This window comes from Uloborus diversus, chromosome 9, assembly GCF_026930045.1.
Source record: "Uloborus diversus isolate 005 chromosome 9, Udiv.v.3.1, whole genome shotgun sequence".
In the NCBI taxonomy this organism is placed as follows: Eukaryota; Metazoa; Arthropoda; class Arachnida; order Araneae; family Uloboridae; genus Uloborus; species Uloborus diversus.
In genome coordinates this window covers 17,552,408-17,577,234 of record NC_072739.1, presented here as the reverse complement: position 1 = coordinate 17,577,234, position 24,827 = coordinate 17,552,408, and the positions used below count along the sequence as shown (strand labels likewise).

Below are 24,827 nucleotides of genomic sequence, written 5' to 3'. Positions count from 1 at the left end.
GCTAAATAAAGCAATTTACGGACTCCACCAAAGTGGACGATTGTGGTTTTACGAAATAGAAGAAAAATTGATTTCAATAGGTTTTTGTAAATTTGAATGGTGTAACTGTGTCTATATTTATAAATCTTCTGTAATTTTACTTTTGTATGTAGATGACATTGTTTTATTTGGAAAGAGTCAAAATGATATACAAACTGTTTTAGAAATGTTACAAAAATACTTTGATTTAAAAATTTTAGGTAAAACTAAAAAATTACTAGGCGTGGAATTTGAGGAGGATTTGAATTGTTTTTCATTAAGTCAAATTGGCTATATTGAAGAAATTTATGAACGTTTTGAGAAATTCAATATCCCTATCTCCTCATTGCCGATAAGTAAAGGTATTATATACACTAAACTAGATTGTCCAAATAACGATCAAGAGGTACAAGATATGTCAAAAATACCGTACAGGAATTTGTTAGGTTGTCTTTCGTTTCTAGCAAACAGAACAAGACCAGACATTAGTTACGCTACAAACATTTTTAGCCAATTCCAAAATAACCCCGGTATAAAGCATTGGGATGGTTTATTAAAATTATTAGGCTATGTTTCTAAAACTAGAAATTACAAACTTAAATTACAATGCAATCAAATTCAAGTTGTAACATATTCTGATGCAGATTTCGCCTCTAACAGAGACGATAGAACTTCACTCGGAGGTCAGATTGTTTTCATTAACAAATCGCCGATTTCATGGCGAACATTTAAACAAAAGTGCATTAGTTTATCAACGATGGAATCAGAGTTTATTGCAATGACAGAGGCCGGCAAAGAACTTCTTTGGTTTGATAGAATCATTGATGAATGTGTTAATAAGGGGGTAATTAATAAGGAGCACAAAATTAAATCTGTATTAAAAGTTGATAATCAAGCTACAATAGATTTTGTGAGATCACCGATCGAAAATTATAGGACAAAACATATTGATGTAAAGCTTTTTTATATACGCGATTTAATTTATAAAGATATATTTGATGTTGAATTTGTTAGAAGTAAAAATAACATGTCTGATGTATTTACTAAGCCTTTGTCTCGATCTGAACTAATAAAGTTCAATGAAAATGTTTTTGTAATGTAATTGCTTTTGTGATATTTTTAGTAATTTAATTTTTTTGAAAATGTAGTAATGTGGGAAAAGTAAACTATTTTTAACTATCGGGAACGGGTTAAAGTTATATATATATTTTTTGCGTTTTACAGTTTATATTTGTACTGTTCAAATGTGTTTATACCAAGTATTTGTATACTCGCCAAGGTTTTTCAATTTTTGCAGATTGAATGTGTTTATATGACATTGGACTGATTTTTTTTCGAACTTGTTACTGACTTGGAAAATGGAACAGTTTGAACGGACTGGAATCGGATTGAGTGATATTTTGTTATAAAAGAATTTGCTTGTTGTTGTATTTAACTAATCTACTAATCATGTTTATATTTATTCAAAATCTTTTTGTAAAACTAGAGCTGGTATTGAGATTTGTTAGGAAATGAATTATCTTTAAATGTATAAGAAAATAATGTTCATAAGATGGTGAGAGGGGGGGCATTGTTGGCCTAGCGCCCCTTATATAATAATTAACGAATTCATCTCACCACTTATCCCACCATAATATCAGTCACTTGCCTAATCATTGAGAAATTTTCAACGATGTTTTTCTTTCTTCTAATGCGGACGCCTGATGACGTATCTCGCACGTGCAGTCGCCGATCTATGACGTCACGACCTTCACGTAATCGGTGATGCATCGTAACAGATCGGCACGTGCCTGATGCTCATTGGCCAGGTGCTATGCTGGCGTGTATCAGGTGATTTGGCGTCCGCATGCAAATGAGTTAACTTACGATAAAAGGAAATGTTTCGAGTAGAAAGGGGACTTCTTCGGTGTTTTCTCTCTGGCAGGTTGACTTGAGCTTTCGTTTGCTTTTATGCAACGATGCGGGTTCTTTTTAATAAATAGATAATAGATTGATATAGCTCAGCTCTAGTTCGCGTTGTTTCAAATGTTTTTAATTTTATTTAACTAACTTTACTAAATGACCAAATAAATTTGGTTTTTATTTTTAAGTTGTCTTCAACTATTTTTTAATCATGCATTTCTAGTCATACATTTAATTAGGTTATTGCATTTGGAGATTATTAGTCTTGAGCCCAGTACGCCACTGATCAGATACATGCATGCACGTGCCTACTCAAGTATATACATGTATATACGAGTATATAAGCATGTATACGTGATTACCTACAGGAGTGTATACGTGTCTACATGAGTACATACGTGTCACATGTATATACGTGTCACGTGTATATACGAGTATATACGCGTATAAACGAACATCATATACACTTGTATCTCGAGAAAATACGTGCATACTTGAGTATATATGTGTATAGTAGACGTATATACGCATATAAGTGTACATACATACATATACGAGTATGCACGACTTAATTCGTGGATACATCCAGTGCGTCTTTGTACATGTCTAGCGTATATATAATATGGAAGCATGAGTATATAGGCATGTATGCGTGTAAACACGATTATATACCTGTATAGACGTATATATGTACATTTACATGTATACACCAGTACATGTATGTATACACGATAATATACGCTTATATACATGTCGGCCTACAGAGTGAATCTAAGCTCTTGGGCAAAAATCAAAGGAGTGTGAGAGGGGAGGATAAGAAGCAAAGAATCATAAGAAAGTTATAATCACTGACATGCTATATGCACACAAAGACAGAAACTGATGGATGCAAAGCAAGGCAGAAATTTGTTGCACAAAGATGATTTTACCTAACATTTTAGTTTTTTAGAAATATTTAGAGCAGTTGTTGAAAGTTACGGTCTGTAGCAGCTCTAATACACGCATCGCAACAAAGGCGCAGCGGCTAATGAAAGTGTTTCAAAAGTCTCGTTATTGCAACAAAGAGGGATCTGTGAATGCAACGCATGTATTACAGCTGAAGGCCGCAAATTTCATCAATCGCTTTAAAACTTTCTTAAGTCCTAAAATGTTGTGTAAAATTGTATTTGTGTAATATATATATATATATAAATTTGTGACTTTTTTTGCATCCATCAATTTCTCACTTTGCGTGCATGTAGCGCGTCAGCATTGTGTTTGTGACCATATGTTCCTTGTTGATTCTTACTTCTTATTCTCTCCTCTAATACCTTTTAATAATTTGCTCAGGAATGTAAACTCACTCTGTATACTTTTATATCATATGCTTGTATGTAAGTGTCTACTCGAGTATGTATGCGTATATATAAGTGTTCTTATATATACAAGTATAAGCGAGCATATACGTGTATAGTAGAATGTATAGCTGTATAGATAAAAAATACTTGCAGATACCCATATACGTATTTATTGGTGCATTTATGTGAATACGTCTATGGACATGTCTACACGAGCATATATGCGTATATATACGCATATGCTCGTATATTTAACCCCGTTTACTGTAAAAACAATACATATTAAGTAAAATTAATATTTAATTTGTATCTGCCTTATACCTAAAGATTAAGTGACATTAGAGGAACAATATTCGTTAAGCCTAATATTATGACCACTTTACCCCATCTAGCTTAAATTGTTCTAAAAAATTATCTAAAATAGATTCAGCTAACTGCTAATGAGTAAGAGTTCCTGAGACATGTAGGAAGCTTCTTGTATAGTCAATCTGTTCCTAATTCTAACAAACAAAATTTCCAGGGAATGTTAAAATAGGTGTTTAAATTTTAAAATTTTTCATGTTCACGTCAAATATTTTTTTTTACCGAATAAAATTTTGCCAGTTGTAAAATTTTATATTCAAAATGTAGTTTCTAACTGCCTTACTCTAAAATAAAATTTTCAAATTCATTCGAACATTTATTTCCAAGCTATAGCCATTTATTTGGCGTATGACCACTTTACCCCATTGACCACTTTCCCCCACCCGACCCTATTCTTTTTATTTCTCTATTTATTTTTAAGAGTAATTTTTACAATATACAGTCAACTCATGATACTACAACACTGCTTTCAACTCAGTTTTCCACTTATGTTAAAGCTTTTAGATGGTCCGAAATTATTGTAAATAATGTGTAATGGGGTTTATTAATTAGCCTAAAGTCCACTCTGCTTATCTCAAAGTTTTAGCCAGCCTTTTTTGACATTATTGTCCTCTTATTTGCTTGTTTGATTTTTAGTCGCAAAACTAATCACTTGACTACCAAATGTCTGAGAAAATTCCTGCTTTCATTTTTTATCGTTGCTCTTTTAGTGGCCAAAAGCATTGAGGGGGACAGTTTTATAATTTAGTTGACAGATTAATAGTTTAATTTTGACAAGAGAAAGAGCTAAAATGCAATGGTTGCAATTTTTACTTTTCCTTGGTTTCTATTGAAAGATAAGCTCTTTTCAGTGACTCTATTCATTAGGACTGGTGGGAAAGGGTCGGGGGGGGGGGGGGTAAAAATCAATATTCATGAGGAATTTTCTATTCAAAGCATTCACACATTCCCGGGATTGTTATCCAACCCCTGTCTAGTTAGGTGGAAATTATTGATAATGTGCTTAGAAGAAAGAGAAAATATGTAAACTTATCCCCTGGAAGGCAATAATCTGGTTGAATTCCTCGGAAGAAGTTTGGCTGATCTTAGATTTTAAGCACTCATAGCTTTTAGTGCATTTTTGTTTGCTCAACTTTAAAAGAATGAGCAAAAGAAATCTTAAAAAATCTTTTTATAATTGTTTTCCCTTTCCATTTTTAGACATTCTCACGTCCTCATGATATTGCAGTTCTGCCGGATGGTGATGAAGCTTTTGTTTGTGAAATAGGACCCAATTTGATATGGAAATTTATACGAGGTAAGAAATGAATCTGTTTAGAATGGGAAAGGCCATTTCACAATTTTGTTGCATGTATGGAAAAATGGTAATGCTCATATAAATAATAGCCGATGATCGAGTAATGCGCGTATTTCAACAATGAAACTTGCGCCACGGCATGATAATTTGATAATAAGCTTTGGTAATGTTTAACATGCAGGGAAAGGCTTTATTGTGACAAGGCTGAACTCGATCCGGCAACTTGACAGTTTTACTGGTAAGACTGTCATTTCAGGAGAATGAAGAAACAAAAAGATGGTCAACAATAAACGCTACCTACTGGAGTTTAGGGTTAATCTACTGGAGTTAGGGTTACAATTTCAACTATCAAAATATCAATGGCTTTGTTCAAATGTAGAAGTAATTTTTACCCGTTATAGCTTGACGGGCAATTTTCTAGTGTATGTAATAATTCAAGAATCTATTATTTGTTAGCATTTTAAGCATAAAAGAGTAAAAATATGATGAACTTTTTGATTTGACATTACAGTAAAAAAAAAATTGTGAACTAGCTTTTCATTTAGTGAATTTAAAGATATTGCATGAAAAATTTGTGAAATTAAATTTTGAACTGGACAGACAAGATAGGAAAGATTGAATACAAAACTTTTTAAATTTATATATGTGCATAATGTATATGTGTGTACAAGTTTTAAAATTCTAGATGTATTTTCAGACTGATAAGAGCTCTTTTTATGCTCAAAATATTCCCTAATATCAACCTGTATGTCTTTAAGCTCAGGATATAACTTATCTCATAGCAACAGTTTTCATATAAAAAGTAATAAAAGGAATTTGAAAGTTTAGTACATGTGTTACTTTTAATCATAACTAATAACAAAGTACCTTGATTTAAATGGTTCTCCAAAAAGAGTTTTATTATTATTAATTTTTTTTTTTCATATTCAATTTGCATGATTTTTTCATAGTATACTGTAAAAGTCCTTCTTTTTATTTGTGAGACATAATTTCACAAAAAGGAAGACATTGGTAATTTTGTGAGCTGAAAATTTCATCAAAATAATATGAACAGAACTGAAAATTGAAAAATCCTGAAAGTGTCAAATAGAACTACTTTTGCATGATGCACTTCAAAAAACATTCTATTACTTAATTGTACGAGGTGTGGCTAGAAAAAAACCGAACTGATGCTATAAAAAATTTTTATTTTCCATTATTTACAATTTGATGTTATCTCCTTCAATGTACTCTCCTCCTCGGTCTATACACCGCTCCATACGAATTTTCCACTGTTCATAGCAATGCTGCAGATCATTTTTGGTAAGTCCATACATTACTTCTGTCGCTTTTTCTTTTACTGCTTCAACACTCTCAAATCTAGTTCCTTTCAAAGCTGACTTGACTTTAGGGAAAAGAAAAAAATCACAGGGGGCCAAATCAGGTGAGTAGGTTGGATGGTCTAAGATGGGAATGTTGTGATTGGCTAAAAACGTCTTCACTAACAACGCATTGTGAGCTGGGGCATTGTCTTGGTGCAGGATCCATGTCTTTTTTTTCTACAAATCGTTCCGTTTTCTCCGTACTCGCTCACGTAGGGTAGTCAGGACGCTAATGTAGTAATGCTGATTCACTGTTTGTCCCTCTGGTACCCAATCAATGTGTACAATCCCTTTGACATAAAAAAAAACAATCATCATTGCCTTGAATTTCGATTTTGACATTCGTGCTTTTTTTTGTCGTGGAGATCAGGAGATTTCCAATGCATCGACTGGTGTTTGGTTTCGGGATCGTAAGTAAAAAACCACGATTCATCACAAGTAATAACATTTTGTAAAAAGGTGGGATCTCTTTCAATGTTTTCTAGGATGTCAGAACAAATCATTCTTCGGCGCTCCTTCTGTTCAATTGTGAGACACTTTGGAACCATTTTTGCACACACTTTGTTCATGTTGAAACTTTCATGAAGAATCTGCCTAACACTTTCCTTGTCAATTCCTGTCAACTCAGACATTGCTCTGATTGTTAAACGGCGATCTTCTCGAACAAGTTTACCGATTTTTTCAATGTTTGCATCAGTTTTTGCTGACAATGGTCTGCCAGTGCGAGCGTCATCATTTGTGTCTTCGCGACCATCTTTAAATCGTTTAAACCACTCAAACACTTGTGTTGGCGATAAACAATCATCGCCGTAAACTTGTTGCAACATTACAAATGTTTCACTTGCAGATTTTCCAAGTTTGAAAAGAAATTTGATGTTAACATGCTGTTCTTTCTGTACACTCAACATTTTTCCGACGCACAGACAAAACGTCAACTACTTAGAACAGACGCCACGGGCAGACTGAGTGCAGGAGGCAGATGAAACTCGAGCAGTAGGCGGAGCAAGAGTCACGTGACAGGCCAGGCGACTTTCAGCCTTATTGCATTCGTTTTATTGTTTCACCTGTGCTAGTTCGGTTTTATTCTAGCCGCACCTCGTATTATTGTTTTAGATTCAAGAAATAGTTGTATGGTATATTAAAGAAATTTTTGTATTTGTTTCTTATTAAGTAACTGTGTAATAAATCATTAAATTTTGGCTAAAAAATTCTGCTTGAGGAAAAAACAAAATTACGATGTTTTAATTTTAGCAATTTTGACAGGCTCGTGAGAATTAAAGCCTTGTGAGAAAAAAAAAGTGCTTTTACAGTGCATGTTTTTTATAATGTTTGGAATTTTTAGTGCAATTTGATACCAAGGGCGGATACAAGGGAGGGGCGATGGGGTGATCGCCCCCCCCCCTCCTTGAGCTGAGGTGCTGGAACTTTTTCTCGGCATATTTTCAATACTGAAGTTCTAAAAACGGAATTTTAGACTATCTTCAATAATGTTGCGAAAAAGAGTTCTCTGCCTTCGAATTTTTTCAGAATTGTAGTTTTGAAAATGCAATTGTATCAAATCTCTTAACACTTCAGTGGTAGGGATCAGAACTTTGTACAGGAAGTTTTTCATAGTTCCAAAAACTCAATTTTAGAATATATTAGATGGGATCCCCCCCCCCCCCCGCCAGATTTTTTTAGAAATGGAAGTTTAAAAAAAAGGAAGAAAAACTTAATTTGAGATGATCTTCAATGATGTTAGGGGGCTGAGGTTTGGAAATTCATAAAAGGGTTAAGTGTCTGAAATCAATCGCCTGCTCCTTGAATACTTTCTGGGTGCGTCCTTGATTAATACAGTTTTTTTCTATGCAACAAGGCTCCAGACACCTAATGCTTAGTCACGGTTAACCTGTAATTTCTATGTAATGTATATAAATAACTTTTTTTTTTCTATTGCCTAATTTTAACTTGGTAGTGACTTCGGTTTTCCCCCGTATTCATTGTTTGAGTCCAAAAGAATGCAGGAAATTTCCAAAAAAAAAAAATCTTAATTTATATCTGAGAACTTGATTTTCACGGAGGAAGGGGCCCATTTTGAGTTTTGCATTCAATGCTGAAGTTCCTTAGTTACACCACAGAGTTAGGTTATTCAACTTAGAAACTTTGCTAGTTGACTTGTTTCGTGTTTCACATTTTAAAATAATCTTTTATCCTTCTAAACCCTAAATAACAGTTATATTTCATCAAAAATATGTAGAAACAAATTTTATTTGACTTGAATATTAAATTGTTTGATACTGAACATTTTATTGTCTGACATTTAGCATTTTATTGATAATTGTAGATTTAAGATAACAGATGAATTTAATGAATTTAAAAACTCCACAGTTTTTATAAAAATGACTAGTAATTGTATAAACTTTTTTCTCTGAAAAAAGGGAAAACTAATTTGAAAACTGGCGAGTACGGTACCTATATTTTATTATTCATGTCCTTTTGATGCTGCATTATAAATGTATAGATATTTATTCATTGTGAACTTTAACAAAATGCTTTGATTCTTTTAAAAACAAAAAAAGGTTTGATTTTGACATTTGAATTTGATTTTCAATAAATATTACGCTTGTTTTCTTTTCCAGCATATCATAAATCAACGAAGAAAGTTCTTGATACTGCTATTCTAAAGCCTCATGAAGCTGTATTTTCAAGTAATATGGCAGGTACAGTCATAAACAAAGACAAAGTGTTGAGCAATAAGACAATTGGTTCAAGTGACGATTCTACGAGATTTGAAACTTCCCTAATTATCATGGCTTTCTTAGCAATTCCAGTTTTATGCCTTGTCATCGTAACTGTAATTATTAGACTTAAGCGTCGAGGTAAGCAATTTTTTTTTTAAAACTTTTGTGATTTAATTTTGTTCTACACTGATTTGCACTTTGAAAATATATATTTTTCAAAATAAAAAAAAGGTTTGCAAACAAAGAAGTACAGAACTGCGATTTTTGATATCCATCTTCCCAGGCTCTAGGAAGGAATCAGAGCTTTTTTGAATTGAAAATTTCAGTTATTTATTAGTATCCTTAAAAGCAGCATACTAATCTATCTATGAAACTTTGCTAAAAACATTGAACATAATTTAAGTGGTGCAGCAGAGGGTCACTATATCCCCCCCCCACCTCTAATAATAACGACGAAGGGCATATTTGAGGCAAATTTTATTTGGTGTTGAATATACTATAATGTTATAACGTCGCCTCAGAGCAACAGAAGATATCTAATGCCAGTAAAAACATTAAGATATCCTACTGTTGTTCTGAGGTGACAGTATGTTTTATGCCTTTTTTCTTAGCAGACACCACTAAAAATAATTCTGTTCCAAAAATTAAAAAAAATTGAGTGTTTTGCTAAAACTTAAATTGGTGGAAACTTAATACCAAATTGTATTATTTTTTCACATTGGATATAGATACAGAATTCACCCAGAATCACAAAAATATGCATTATAAAAAACTAATTTCAACTTGATGTTTTGTTTGAACACTTTTCGTATTTTCTTTTCCCTTTCAGGAAAGCTGCAGCAATCATATTTTGGCAACTTAAAAGGTTGGTGGGGTGGTTACCGCACACCCCATCCCCAGGACAAATTCAACTTGGGGAGCCTCTTGAATCCCCACAAAGGCTTCGATCGAGTGTCTGTCGAGGAGAGTGATGCTGAGGGGGAAGAAGGAAGCGAGTCAGATGTCGAAGAATATAGTGCAATTGCAAAAAAGACTTAATCTTCAATGTATGCCTAGAATCTTAAACACTTGGAGGTTATCTCTCTTATGCTGGACACTGAAGGGTAACAAATTTTAAACTTAAAACTGAAGGACTTTTTAAATTGTTATTGTGGAAAATTGAAGAGGAAGGTTTGAATGAATGTGATGTCAAAATGTGTTTGTCAGGCTCGCATGTTTAAGATTAAATTGACAAAAAGTGTAAGCAATGAAGGTGTTTTTTTTAAATACTAAATAAGGAACATTTTAAATTTTTTTATTTAAGTTCTATATTGAACTTATTTGCCAAATTTTAAAAATTCGGTGTTTGGAAATCTACAGAGATCTTCTTTATAACATTCTTAGTGAAAGTTGTAAGTTTAAGAATTTAATAAGTATATTTGTAATTGAAAAGTAAAAGAACATAAAGCAACGCAAAAATGCACAAATTTGTAAGAACACTGTGTACACCTATTTCAAGGATTCAAGTAACCCTTTTTTCAATGCAAAATAACTGCTTGTGGATGAAAAGACATCCAACAAAATCTTTTGGTTTTTGTCGGATGTTTTTTCATAATCCAATGTTGCAAAATCCAACTATCATATTCATTGGAAAAGTGAAATATGTGCAGATATTGAAATAATATACCATGGCTTTGGCTACTTTTAATTCCACTCGCTTTTCCCCATGAGTTAAATCCTTAAAAGAACCACTTTTTTCAGTGATCAGTTTCACTGGAAAAACAGAAACGTTTTGCATAATGGATGCTACTATGTTGTCTGAATAATGAAATTCGAGTGTAATGGAGCCAGACCAATATAGTAACATTTGGGTACTTCTCTGCTAGACAGAGAATGATATTCCAAAATCTTATATCAAGTGATTTTTTTTTTTTAATTTGGAAATCAAAATGTCTCTCCAAAACAGAATAATTTGACTCAGTTCAAATCTGAACCCTTTTAAAATGGACAGTTTTTTTAACTGTTTTCAATCCTTGTAGTAAAGAGGGTTTTTTTTTTTTTTTCACAAATGTGTAATCGAAAATTAGCCACCAGAGAAAGAAAAGATGCCACACTTAGCTACTTATCAATATGATTAAAGTGAAAAACCAATGTAAATAAAGCACAAATGTTTGCTTTTTTTCTTCAAATTTGTGCTTTATTTAAGTTGTTTTTTCACTTTAATCATATTGTAGCACAAAACATTCATTATAATTTTTCATTTTACTTATCAATATATTTTTCTTGATATTTGGGATAACTTTTCTTTTAAAATATTGTTTATAGTATGATTGTTTAATGCATTGATGTTACAAATTTTTACTTCTTTTACAGAATAATATTGTTTAGGTTTAAATCCTTGCTTTTGGAAAATCCCCCCTCCCCTTTATTGATTGATGCACAAAACACAATGGCAGTTCAATTTAATTATATCTGTCCATTTTTGTATTAAGGTAAGAAAACACATATTGCTATAACCAATGGGCATAGCCAGAAGGGGCAGGGTGGGGCCCTAGAAGGAAAGCTCTAAAAAATGACACCAAAGATAATTTGAAATTGCAATTTTAGGACTTCAGTTTCAAAAAAAATTCTGGTGACAGCCCCATAATCTCTTTTTCCACTCTCATCTGACCAAAAATATCATAAATTATTTTCTTAAGGGGGAGAGGGACTATAATTTCAATCGATTTCTGATATCCGCACTAGGGAGGGGGGAGGGGGAGCAACTAAAACCCATTACCTGGTTGCACTCTTTAAAAAATGAGTGTTATGTGAACATATTTTGTCAGAATGCAAGTGCATGTCTTACTTCAAAAGATTTAAATACTTTTCAGTAAAACTATAATACAACTATGCAACTGTATGTTAGCAAAAGCAACTGCACATGGTTATCTAAGGCAATGTATTTTTGTATCACTTTTTCTCATTTACCACAAATTCTCACATAACTACCGTGAAACCTGCATAAGTGGACCACTTGCGGTGCACGACTTTGGTGCTCAACTTAAACAGGTGGTCAACTTATAGAGGTTGAATTATATGATATAGATCTAATTCTGTGCCTGAGAATAGCAGTCAATTTAGACAGGTGGTCAACTTTACAGGTTTTACTGTACAAGCTTTCAATTTATGCAATAGAACAACATATGTAAAAGCTGTGTCAGTATCACCAATAATAATTTAAAAAAAAAAAAATGGCACAGAAACTTGTAAACCAGCTAAATTATGACTATGTATTCTATAATGTAAATACTCATTTAATTAAATATGGCTGTTTTTTAAGGAAGAGGAAAGGTATATATTAAAATAATTATAGTATTTTCTTTCTTATTCCTATTCTTTTATATGTTTCATGTCAAACATTTATTAAGTCAGGAACAATTTTTGCATTTTGTTAATGAGAATGTGATAGTTTATGATTCCTTTTTCTTAAATCATTTACATGTTGTGAAGCAAAAAGACATTTTATACTATATTTTATGTGCAATTTTTTATGAGCTTAAGTTGTGTCCGAAACTCTTGTTTTATATAGTTTAAATTTATATATTTATAGAAGATATTTTCCTCTTCAGATGTTTTTATGTGAATAAGCGCTTCTTATGTTAAAGGGATGAATGTTACCACTCTTAGGGGTTTTGGATAACTCCTTTTATAATTTACTGAAGTTGGAGCTAATTACATGAACAAATATTAGCACACACTAAAAACTTTTTTACATTTTATTTTGTATTAGAAATACTATATGATGTTTACAATTTAACATTTTTAAAATTTATCATTCAACTGAATATATTTTAATGCATACATTCATTATTTATACAAAGCTTGTTGATTGCTCTGTAAAATTTGTGTTTTAAACTATTCTTAAACTATTTATAGTGATAAAGTATTAGAATTTTTGTGCCTGAGATTTTAGTTATATCACAAGACCACAATTTTCTTTTTTACTAACTGCATTCCTTACTTAAAATTAAATTTTTATCCTCTTTTATTTAAATAAATTTTATGTGATGCATAAAACCTCTTACAGTTCAACTAACTTTTATACTATGAGTAGTTACCTTATTAATTTGCGGCAACTAAACTTTGATTAAGTGTCAGTTAAAGGACCAAAGCGTTAATGTTATAATCAAGAATTGGTTAAGAAGGGGGAAACTTTAATTAAGTATATATTTAATTTTTAAAGAAGAAAATTTATCATTATGCATTTTATTACATGCATACACTAAGGCACCATTTATACGCCTTTCATGGGATTGATGTAAAACAATATGCAGTGCTGTAGTATAGGGAAGAATGCAGGGGATGTTATTCTCTGAAATATTTGTTTTTTTTATTGTAAAAATAATGCAAATGTAATGTAAATTGGTTTCAATAAATATTTTCTTTTGGTGCATCCCCCTTACATCAAGGTGAGTTCTGCTTCAAACACTTTTTCCAAGTACAGTCAACTCTCGATAACTGTTAAGTCCCAAGGGACTGACTAAAACCTTCGAGTAATCAGTGAAGTTCCTTTCCCAGCCTGCTCAAGAATAATTTTTATTTTCTTTTTTAGGAATAGTGCATAATGGATAGATTAAGACTCTTATAGTTTGGATAAAACTAATTATTAGTACTATATAAAAATATCTTTACAGAGAATAAATTTTACTAAGATATTTCAAAAAGGAAGTTATAATTGACTGCTTAAAATTTTTATGGCATCTTAAAGCGCCTTTAAGTTTGCATGTCATAGGACCAATTTCTTTTCTCTTGATTTCAGTTGGTATTACTTTTAAACATCTTTTTGTTCTAAAGTAAATTATTTGAGTCACCCAGAAGAAAGAGGTTACTTTTTTCAATTTTAGCCAAAATTTTAAGTCTCTCAAAGATTAACTAGCAGTAACAGGTTGTTAGTGAGGGCAAAAAGTAGCCCAATTGGCTACTTCTCACGTAAACCTGCAACACTGTTTGCATTAAGGAACACTATTGTAAATAAATTATCCCCCTCACACAAACTGATAAGCGAAGCAATGTATTAAAATAATAAAAAAAAATATTTTCTTATTTTGGTTGCATTTTTAAGCGTAAAATAGAAACAAAACTCGAGCAAGAACTTTGACTTAAAAGGAGTACATTCCAGATATAGAGACAACTTAGTATTAAAAACACTAAATTATTTGGGACTGAATTAAAACTTCGAGATTGAGGAGCATTTGAATTATAAGGCTTGGAGTTATCCAGAATCTACTGTATAGCACTGATCACATGTGCATGGGAAAAGAAACAGATAATCAAAACTTCAAAATGCATTTTTAATTTTTACAACTTTCATCCGACATCTTCGAATTGATGAAAATTAATCAAGTTTTTCCATATAGTTTTAAAACATATTGTTGTATATTTCCCCTCGATGTAATAGGGGATGAATTATTAAAGAAGAAAAGTTGACTAGTTGATTATCAATTTCTAAATGAAATAAAAGCCACAAATGTTCTTAAATTACTAAGTGAGAGTGTTTCTGATTCTAGCAATGGAAAGATTTAACATATAATACCTGCTGCTCATTCCGGTTGTAATCTTTGTAAATATTGTTCCTTGTGTCTTGACATTTACTATAACTGTATATATTATAGTTTTTCAACAAATATTATTTTCAAGGCAGCTTTCTATGTATAGATATTGCTACATAATTTGGAGTTATATATGTATGTTTTGAAAATGTCTCCTAATAAAGTGGTCTTTTTTAAACATGCATTGGTTTTTTTTCACTTCTGAGATTTTTATGGAAATCCAAAACAAACTTCAAGCTTCTAAGTATAAAGGGACATTCCACTCAGGTGCAAATCTAGAGGTGGTCGTGACCGCCCCCTCCCCCCTTTTAAGTGAGGAACGATAGCTTAATGCTGTGTTTTGGGACTTGTATTTCGAAAAGTTCACACAATGGAGGGATGTAAAATAATGGAGTCAATGTATTTACTTGTAATTTACCCAGAACTACATGCAATGCACCAGACAGCCCGGTTATCACATCCAGAGACTGCAGTTCCGTTCGTTTTACAACTCTTCAGTCTGGAATAGTGATCAATGTATGTAAAATAAGCCTGAATGTTAAGAAAAAGGAAAGCACGTGCCCCCCCCCCCCTGATGAATCCACCATTGTTCATAGGTATCTGTGTAACATAAAATACTTTTCATTTGTTTCATATGCAAGGTAAAACAACAATTTAAAAAATCTGAACTAATTGAAAGGATCATAGAATCAGAAGAACATGTGATCTACAACTTGAAAATAAACTTTCAGCTGATTTCTGAACTCCTAAATTCAGGAAGCTTGGGCCCTATAGTTTCTAAAATAACCAAGTTTTCAAATAATTTAAAATTCTGAAAAGGGTAATTAGGAACCAGTATTTCTCGGTAAATATTTTAACAGGAAGTCACTGCTGGATAAAGTATGTTCTATACTTTTTCTTTCTAAAAAAAAAAAAAAAAAAAAAATCTAATGAAAATGTTTATTTATGCATTCAATATAATTACTTATATTGACTAAATAAAAAGTTTGAATCATGAAGGAAGTTTAAAACTGTATGATTATAATTTTAATAGTTACTGCTCTAAGGATATAATGACAATGGCTCTTCCCAGTTGAACGGTTTTGCAGAGATCACTAGCGCACACAAAATTGTCTCTTGGAGAGACAGTGGCAGCTAGTCATAACAGTACCTACATGTATATAAAATACCATACTAGGATTGGTATTATGGCTAACTGAAACAGGGTGCTCTGGCTGCAAAAGTGAAATTTGCAGAAATCCTAAAGACTGGAATTTGAAAGATAGAAGGAAGATGTGCCCCAAATTTAGTATTTAATTTTGGAAAGGGTAAAATACATAATTTTTACTTTTAAAAAAACTCATTTTCTGCAAAAAGTTCGAAAAATGGAGAAATTTTTTTTTTTCAATTCAATTCAATTTCAATTTATTAAAATCAAGGATTTTTTTTTTTACATATGTTCATTCATTTAACATTAACAAACACAATGAAGAGTTATGATGATTTTTTAAGAAATAAAAAAATTGAAATTATTTCACTTAATTTATAATAATTTATTTTTTATCATTGGTAATCAGAGCAGTTTACTCTTTAATTTTTCCCAAAATACAAATTAAATTTAAAAAATTAAAAAAAAAAAACTTCTCAAATTTAGTCATTTACTGATTATTAATTTTACCACTTTCATCTTATTCCCTCTCACTCAGTTTCAAATTTTTTTTTAAAAGGAGGAAATAGGGATGACAGCTTTAATAGTTATTTTTATTAAAAGGCAATGAATTATTGGGGTGCTCATCTCCTTAAGAACAATGGTGTACACCCCTAAAATGTTAAAAAGGAGCTTCAGTTCAAGAATTTCCCAAAAAATTGTAATCGAAATCTTCTCAAATTACACCCTCACCCCACCTGCCTTAAAAAACTCAAATCTGCAGTCTGGACCCCTTTTGTGGGCACCTCTTCTAAAAATTACAAAATATTTTCCAGGGTGCTTGAAAACATTTTTATTGGGGCTATTGCTCTTCAGATTATCTTTACACATGCCAAGTTCAAAATGATTTTTTTTCTTTTAATTCATACAAATTTTGATCAAAAACTTGATGCCATTGGCAATGGTTATCTTGATCTTGGAATAACAGTCATAGAGTCAACTGTGTGTAAGAAAAGTAGATATTTGCTGTTTTTGATTAGGTATGTAAAAAATGCTTGATTAACAAACAAAAATAGTTAGTTGAAAGTAACAAAATTTGTGGGATCTGTTTTCTAATGCATTTCACACGCTGTTATTTTTTGTTCAACATTTTTTATTCCTTCTGGAATGTAGCACGGTAATGATTTCAGTGCTCAAAATTATGTTTTAGTTACGAAACTTATTAGTAGATGGCAGCACCTCTATCAAATTCAGCCAAAATAGCTTGTAGTCCGATAATCCGATAGATGCGCATTTCTCTTGCGCAGAACACATTTCCGGTTTGTTGTAAAGCTTTTTGGGAGGAAAATATACGTGTATTTAAATTGGAATTAGTACAGTTCATAATTTTAGGGCTTGTTTATTGTTTTTGGTTGATCAGTGCTGTTCTAAATAAGCAGCAAACCCCTTATTCGTTTTGCAATTCTTCGGATTTGCCTCCTGGAAGTTCGATTGCAGAAAATCGGACGCCGAAAAATGGCGTGCTCCCTCCTCACTAGAACTGAAAAAGTGTACCTCAGCTGAGTTTAGTTTCGTTTTTCAAAGAAGACAAAACTTATCCTCGAAATGGCTGATTCTACTTTTGTTCCACCTCCTGCAAAGAAAAGGAAGCACGTTTCTTTAACTATACAGCAAAAAATTGACATAATTAGAAGACTTGAACGAGGTGAGAGCAGAAATTCAATTAAAATTAGATATAATATAGGATCATCAACCATTTATGATATTAAGAAGCAAAAAGAAAAATTAGAACAATTTCTCGCTGATTCAGAGTCTAGTGAATGGTTTGATGTTCGTTGCAATGTGAAAAAGCCAAAACATGCTGAACTGGACAGTGTTCTTTACAAGTGGTTTCGTGGCAAACGTGATGAAGGTTTGCCAATTACTGGTCCCACAATTATCGAGAAAGCGAAAATGATTCATACCGAATTTGGATTTAACGATGATTGTACTTTTTCCGACGGTTGGTTAAGAAACTTCCGAGTTCGTCACGGAATCACGAAGTATGACATGTCTGGAGCTCCCAGAGACCCCGGTGCTAATGAAATTCAGTTTGACATTTCGGAGTCGTACGGAGATATTTTTGCAGATTTAATCAAGCAATATAATTTGACGGCTCACCAAATTTACAATGCGGATTTTTCAAAACTATTCTGGCGATATTTACCCGACAAAGTGTTGGATTCTGGTGAGTGCCCCGATGAAACATTTAGCCAAGACAAATTGAACGTGTTCCTTTGTGCGAATGCGGAAGGAACCCATCGTCTGAAACCGTTAGTGATTGGTACTTGTGAAAATCCTATTCCTTTTAGGGTGTTGGCTTCTCTTCCTGTCTTATATAAAGCTCAACCGGGTTTATGTTTGACGTTCGATATGTTAAAGGAATGGTTTCATCAAGAATTTGTGCCATCCGTCAAGGAAAATTTCAGGCGAGTCGGACTTCCGGAAGACAGCAATGCTATCTTGCTGTTGGACAATTTAAAAACTCATCCGCACGAGAATGAACTGGTGTCAGAAAATATATTCACCGTCCATCTTCCGACTGAAGTGGCAGCCGTATTACAACCTATGGAATGTGGAATCCTTCAAACTTGGAAATGTCACTATAGAACATTATTTTGCAGAAGGCTTTTAGACTCCCAAAAGCCGTTAAAGGAGTTTGTAATGGATTATTCCATGAAAGATGCCGTGTTTAACGTCGCACTTGCATGGGAAGAGTCGAAAGAAGATGCATTGAAGACGTGCTGGAAGAAACTATGGCCTGGAATTTTACCGAATGATAAATACTCTAGTGAAAGTGACAAATTTGTTTTGGACGCTGCCACTATGTCCGAAATTCAGGATATTATCAAAAACATAAAAAAAATACCGGACGATTCCAATCCTTTTAACGGTTTGACGGAAGAAGAGCTAGAAGAATTGCTTAAAACAGATAGAGATGATGACGTGCTGTTTGAGCAGATTATGGAAGAAGGGTCGGCTACCGAAAATTCTCGGGAATTACAGCCGATCGAAGCGTTTGAAGATATCATTCAAGCGGAGAGGATTCGCTCTTCCTGGAATGAGGCAGCAAATCATTTGAACAAATTCATTCAGTTTGCAGAGCGAAGCAATTTTTATACTGCATCTGAAGTGCTCCAGTTACACATTATTCAAAACAACTTCCTGAAGAAGAAAAGCGATTCTGTCAAACAAGCGGATATCATTCGATGCTTGACGGAACCGCGAACCGTTCAGTTATCTAATCCGAGAGAAAACAGTTTACAAGTGTGCGATGATAACTCGTTCCTTTCCTCTGGAGAAGTAAAGGATGAATTTCAGTGAAAAGGAAAATGTGCTGAAAAATATAGTGACTAAAAACTATTTTTTTAAGCATTCACAAAACAATTCGAAAAGTTTCAGAATCTCAAAATTCATGGATGTTATATTTTTTAATAGGGACTATTATGATTATTTGCAAAACTCAATTAAACGGTGAAAGGCTTGAAATTGTTTACGTAATTAGTATTATTTTTCATTATTAAAAAGTAAAGGTGTGATATCTTGCATCTTATACTTATTTTTGAACCGTTTGTTCTATGTAAAATAAACTATCTTCAGTATCAGCTTTTACAAATACTGGAGTGTGCCCACCTGGGGAAGGAGGCAGTAGCGGATTTTAGGAATTGAGACTTCTATATAACATAAAGAAATTTTTTTTACAGTTGTTTAAAGAAAAGAACACAAAGCATATTTGAATAGCAGCATTTTCATTTGCTAAAGAAGTAATACTGGAGTCGGAGGTAAAAGCGGCAAAATACATTCAACTCCTTGGTTTTGGATTCAAGAGAATGTAATATCGCGATTCGTCCATTAATTCTTTGATGAAATCACTTGTTAAAATTTTTTTTTTAAATGAATGAACATACCTAGAAGAATCATAATCTAGGAAGCTGATTGCAAAATAATAGATCTATTTCTGAGCTTATAAAAAATGCAAAATGAAAGAAATCACATGGTAGTTTCTTGGCAAAACCATAATATTAATGCAAACGTTGTAGTATCAAAATGATATCTGAACTGTTGGCTTTAAGAACGAATCAGCAAAGAAATAATTTCTGAATTCTTCAATTAAGCTTGTGTATTATGAAGCTATGATTTTCTCAATTACAAAATATTTTATGGTTAAAAGATGATTTTTAAAAACTCAAATGATGTAGGAAATCATTTAATAACTAGACTCTGTTATTATAAACAATTCTCCTAATTAAAACCGCTCGTTTTAGAGAATTCTAGTATTTAATTGGCTTGAAATGTTAAGGATATTTTGCGTCCACATTCAAAGTATATAAGGGTATGATATTTATCTTCTTAAAACTACATTAATTGGTCTTAAGGGATCCTAAAAAAATAAAGTCATGGAAACTTGGTTATGAAATATTGTAGGGGGTGGGTGTGCTTTTCAGTTTCTTGGGCAGCCTGTAAGAATTATTTCTGTATCCACCTCTGGAGGGGGGTTAGGGAAATTTTTCCTTTTTGGGGGGAGGGGGGATGAGCCTCTGCAGAGTGAGAAAAGAACTTCTTTTGATGCGGAATATCTCAATCTTACTCTTCTATACAATATCCCTTTTATTTCTCCCTGTTTTGTGGAATGATTGTTGCAGTTAATTTCAGTAACATGTATTATGCAGTTATATAATCCCCCCCCCCCCCTTCTATTAGATTTCAAGGTTTATTTCAAAACCGCATGTTTGGATCTTTAAGCAGCTCGTACCCTCACCACCACATTTCTCTCTAATGACTACAACACTGATCTTGGGGAAATGAAATTTAGTACATCATTTATTTTTTTTTTTTATGTTGAAATACTTCTAATAAAATTTTATAAACTAAGAGATATTTGCATGATCTCCACTATTACCCCCTTCCACCCCTAATAAAAGGGTTTCATTTGTGGCATACAATAATTAATTTATACTGTGAACACGTTTTGTGTTCAAATAGTTCCATGCATAAAACAACTTTGCTTTTTCCATTATATGAATAGTATGCAATTAAGGTTTGATTGTATTGTATTCAAGATAATAATTAAAATGTGCCTATATAAAAGTTTTTATTTATAATAATATAAAAGTAGGTAGTAATTCATAAGAATTCGATCTAATTCAGATTGAGGGTTTAAGTTCTACCTTTAAAAAAAGTACGTAATAACTTTATCTTATAATTTTTTTCTATGTTTTATGTTGTTCGTTAAAAGAAAAATCTTTTTTCTAATCAAGAAGCTAATACAAAATTTTAGAAGTAATTTCATAACTCAGAATTTCCCAAACTGTGGTCTGCGGACCCCCGTCCATGCCAGGGGGTCCACAATGTAATTGATCAAATATAATTCAGACTAGCAAAAATACCCGGCGTTGCCTGGGTCAGTAATAATTATTAGAAAAAATCGTTACTTGCTTTTGTTTTTTGTTTTAAGTAAAAAAATTTAAAACACATCTTTTTGACGTGATTAAAAATCGAGTTTCTTCCTTACCCATAAAACTAAAATAGCAATAAGTATAAAGAACAAAGTAGTATTGATTTAGAAACGAAAGCACTATATTTAAGCATATACAAATTTAAAAAACATGAAATTAATCTTCTCATGTTTAAAAAGATTGATCTGTTGATACTTTTTTTTTAACATGGAGTCTAAAACCTTCTCTGTATGGCTAATTAAGTACGAAGTGATTAAAAAAAAGTAGCTGCGCTCGTAATCCCCTTATACTTGCTTTAGTTATTTCGGGAAATTTCAATCATTGTGGCTCTTGGTGCGATTTTACCGAATTTGCGAAAGTCGTTTCGAGGTACCTTCGATGATGCTCCCCCATTCTTTCCTTACTTTGTAAAACGATATGATATTAATTTTCGTTACAGAGATATCGTCGCCAGATGCTGAGATATTTTTGGTCACCATAAAATGGCGCTAAACAGTTTCATCCGAAATGTTACCAAAATAAGTAATAAAATTTGGTGATTGTTTGAAATTGTGCAAAAAGGAAAATTAATGGAAGTTTTTGTGCTGTTTATGGATTTGCCTAATTTAGTTGCTGGATTATTTAACACAGTAAAAAAAAGTCTTTTGAAAATTCTTTGATTGGCGATATTTTGTTTACATGGTGAAAGCTGAGAAACATTATGACGTAGTCTTCGGCTTCAAAAACAGCAACGTTGAAAAAACTGCCAAATGCATCAGCTACGGAAATCTTTCTGCAAAAATTTTGGCGATCTGCTGGTTGTTTGGATAATGAGTAAGTGTTCAATTAGCATAAATAATAATAAAAACCATTAATTACATTAAAGTTCCGTTTAAATGGAAAATCATCAGCCAAATCATGTATTATTTGCCAATCTTGTGCAAAAATCTTACTTCAAGATTTGACTTGAGAAAAGCCTTGAACAATCACGAAAAGCAAAGAAAGTCAACAATACAACAATTGTCACTATCGACAGGGAGTTGAGATGATACACTAAATACTGTATTGAGTTGAGGAAAGCCTTCGAACATGGATCTAAAAAGCTCATAAATCGTTTTTTATTCTACTTAGAAATTTCGAACAGGTGCCATCTTCAGCAGAAAAATCAGAGCTTTCGATGGACATATAATGTAAATATGTGCAAGTATTTTTTCATCCCAATATTAGAGAATTTATACAAAAATTGTGTTTTATTGCCCCCCTAAGGGGGTTTTGCCCCCCATAACGGGACGAAAACTACCCTATGTGTTATTCTGATGCATAAGCTATATTATTGTAAAGTTTCATCAAAATCCGTTCAGTAGTTTTTGCGTGAAAGAGTAACAAACATCCATCCATACATCCATACAGACAAACTTTCGCATATATAATATTAGTAAGATTGAAGGACGAGTAACGATATTTTAATTCAAAGCAAAAACACATTTATGAGGAATAAAAAAGTTCTAGCACATGCAGCACGCAGCAGCTCTCCTCCCTTAGAACTTTCGGAGGTAAATACACTACACATTGATTAATTTTGTGTAGTAAATAAATTTAAAGGAAAAAAAGCATAAAAATACATTAGAAAAAATAGATTTAATGGTGTCAATTTTTTTTTGCTCTTGTCTGTCCCCAAAGTTTGTAATTTTTTTAGAGGGGATCCATGGAGATCTGAAGTTTGGGAACCTCTGTCATAGCTGATTATTTTTAAAAAACCAAAAAAAGAAAAGCATGATAGACAGTTAATTACGAAGTTAATGGATTATAAAATAAAAAAAAATTTAAGCAGCTGATTGTGGAGGCCAGCAAAAATGCAAAATAACACAAATATTTTTGCTGTATAAGAATATCAATCAGAAAAGTTGAAGTAAATGACACAAAAAATTCTGTCATTAAGAAGGCAGAGAAAGATTTTAAAAGTTACAAAATGTAAGCAACGAAAAATTGATTTTTGAAACACAAAGCGATTTGAGTGGAAAGATTGAAAAATAAAGAATAGTTAATTAAAGGTTATAGGAGTAAAGAATTTGACTAAAATTTCCGTGAACTATAGTTTGAAGATGTATTGCATGTGAAGAAAAATACATTTATTCCCTTTAAAAAAATATTTAAAAAAATCATTTCAGTTCAGAAAAGGTTTTTTTTTTTTTTTTTTCAGAATTAAAAAATTTTATATGTAGCACTTAAGAATTTGAATCACTTTGAACTTCCTTTTTCTGATGATATTGCTTGTGGAGAAAAATAGTTCTTTTCTTATAAACATAAACATTACAGTAGACTATGAAAATTTACCATGTTTTCAAAAAATGCTGTAAAATTTTTAGCAGTGGCGGCAATTGGGACTTATAAGTGGGGGGGGGGGGGGGCAAAAAAAAAAAAAAAAAAAAGAACTGAAAGCCATGAGACTGTTAGCGGCAGCAAAAACAGAAAAGAAAAAGAAGTACAAAATTTTGTTTGGGCTGGTTTTGAAAATATTGAAACAGATAAGTTCAAATTGATGCAAATCCAGGCCCGGACTGGCTCTTTCTAGGGTGGTCATCTCTCTTGTTTTATTCATGAAAATTTTAAATATTTATAATTTGTATTTAAATAGGTATTTGAAATTTATTGCTTTTTACGATTTAAATCGCGGTGGACACAATGAAAAATTCTTCCACTGCTTGTATATAAAAATACATGAATGAGAATGTCTAATGCCATGGGCGGATTTATGGGGGGTCAGAGGGGGGCAATGCCCCCCCCCCCCCCAGTTTTTGGACGACTTTATGTAGTAACAACACATCTTCCAAAAATTAAAAAAAAAACATTTTTTCGTTTTTGAATAGTTCAGAAGAGCATGGGTGGATTTATAGGGGGGGGGGGCAAAAGGGACAATGCTCCCCAGTTTTGGGAAGAGTTTATATAGTAACAACTTATCTTCCAAAATCTTACAACAACAAAAAAAAAATCATGATTTTTTTCTTTTTTGAATAGGAAATTAAAGTTTATTTTTTCTTTTAAACTCAAAATAGTCGTTTCTTACAAAGATTGAACACTACTGTACAAGTGTATAATCTACTACTCAATTTCAGAGGCTGGAAAGTGCAAATTATTGATAGGTTCTAAAATCCCTGAAAAGAATTGGCGCAGTATAGCCTTTCAAGGGCTCTTGAATGAAAAACCCAATCTAACCAACCAAACCTTGAAAATAATTAGACAAGTCTTTGAAACTCCTAAGCAAAGTGTGCTTCAATTTTATTTCTTATCAAGTGTATAAATTAAGAATTGTTCAAATGGGTAGTATGTTACTCTCTTGATACCTATTCTCTAAATCTGTGCACCATTTCTTTTAAAGTATTAACTTGCATCACAAAGCACTTTTAAAGCGTATATCTTTAAAAAAAATTTATTTGCCTATTATTTCCAATTAACCCTTATAAAACTTCAAAATGCAGAATTTTATATCCATTTTAGATAATTTCCTCCCGGGGAGTAACCCCCGGGCCCCCTAAAACTGGAGATATTCTATATCCCACTTAAAAGAGAGCACTGCGTTACTCTCTTAATACCAGCCCCCTCTCTTTTAAGGTCAATTTAAAAAGGACAGCATGATTACACACAGTAATGAAAACGACACA

At 32.4% G+C, this 24,827-nt stretch overlaps 1 protein-coding gene across 1 annotated transcript; it reads left to right on the top strand.

Annotated features, from left to right (window-relative positions):
- Window positions 1–17,299: 17,299 nt before the first annotated feature.
- On the top strand, window positions 17,300–19,057 carry LOC129229780 (jerky protein homolog). Its single transcript, XM_054864154.1, has one exon. The coding sequence runs from the start codon at window positions 17,300–17,302 to the stop codon at window positions 19,055–19,057; it is 1,758 nt and encodes a 585-aa protein (XP_054720129.1).
- The last annotated feature ends 5,770 nt before the right edge of the window (window positions 19,058–24,827 follow it).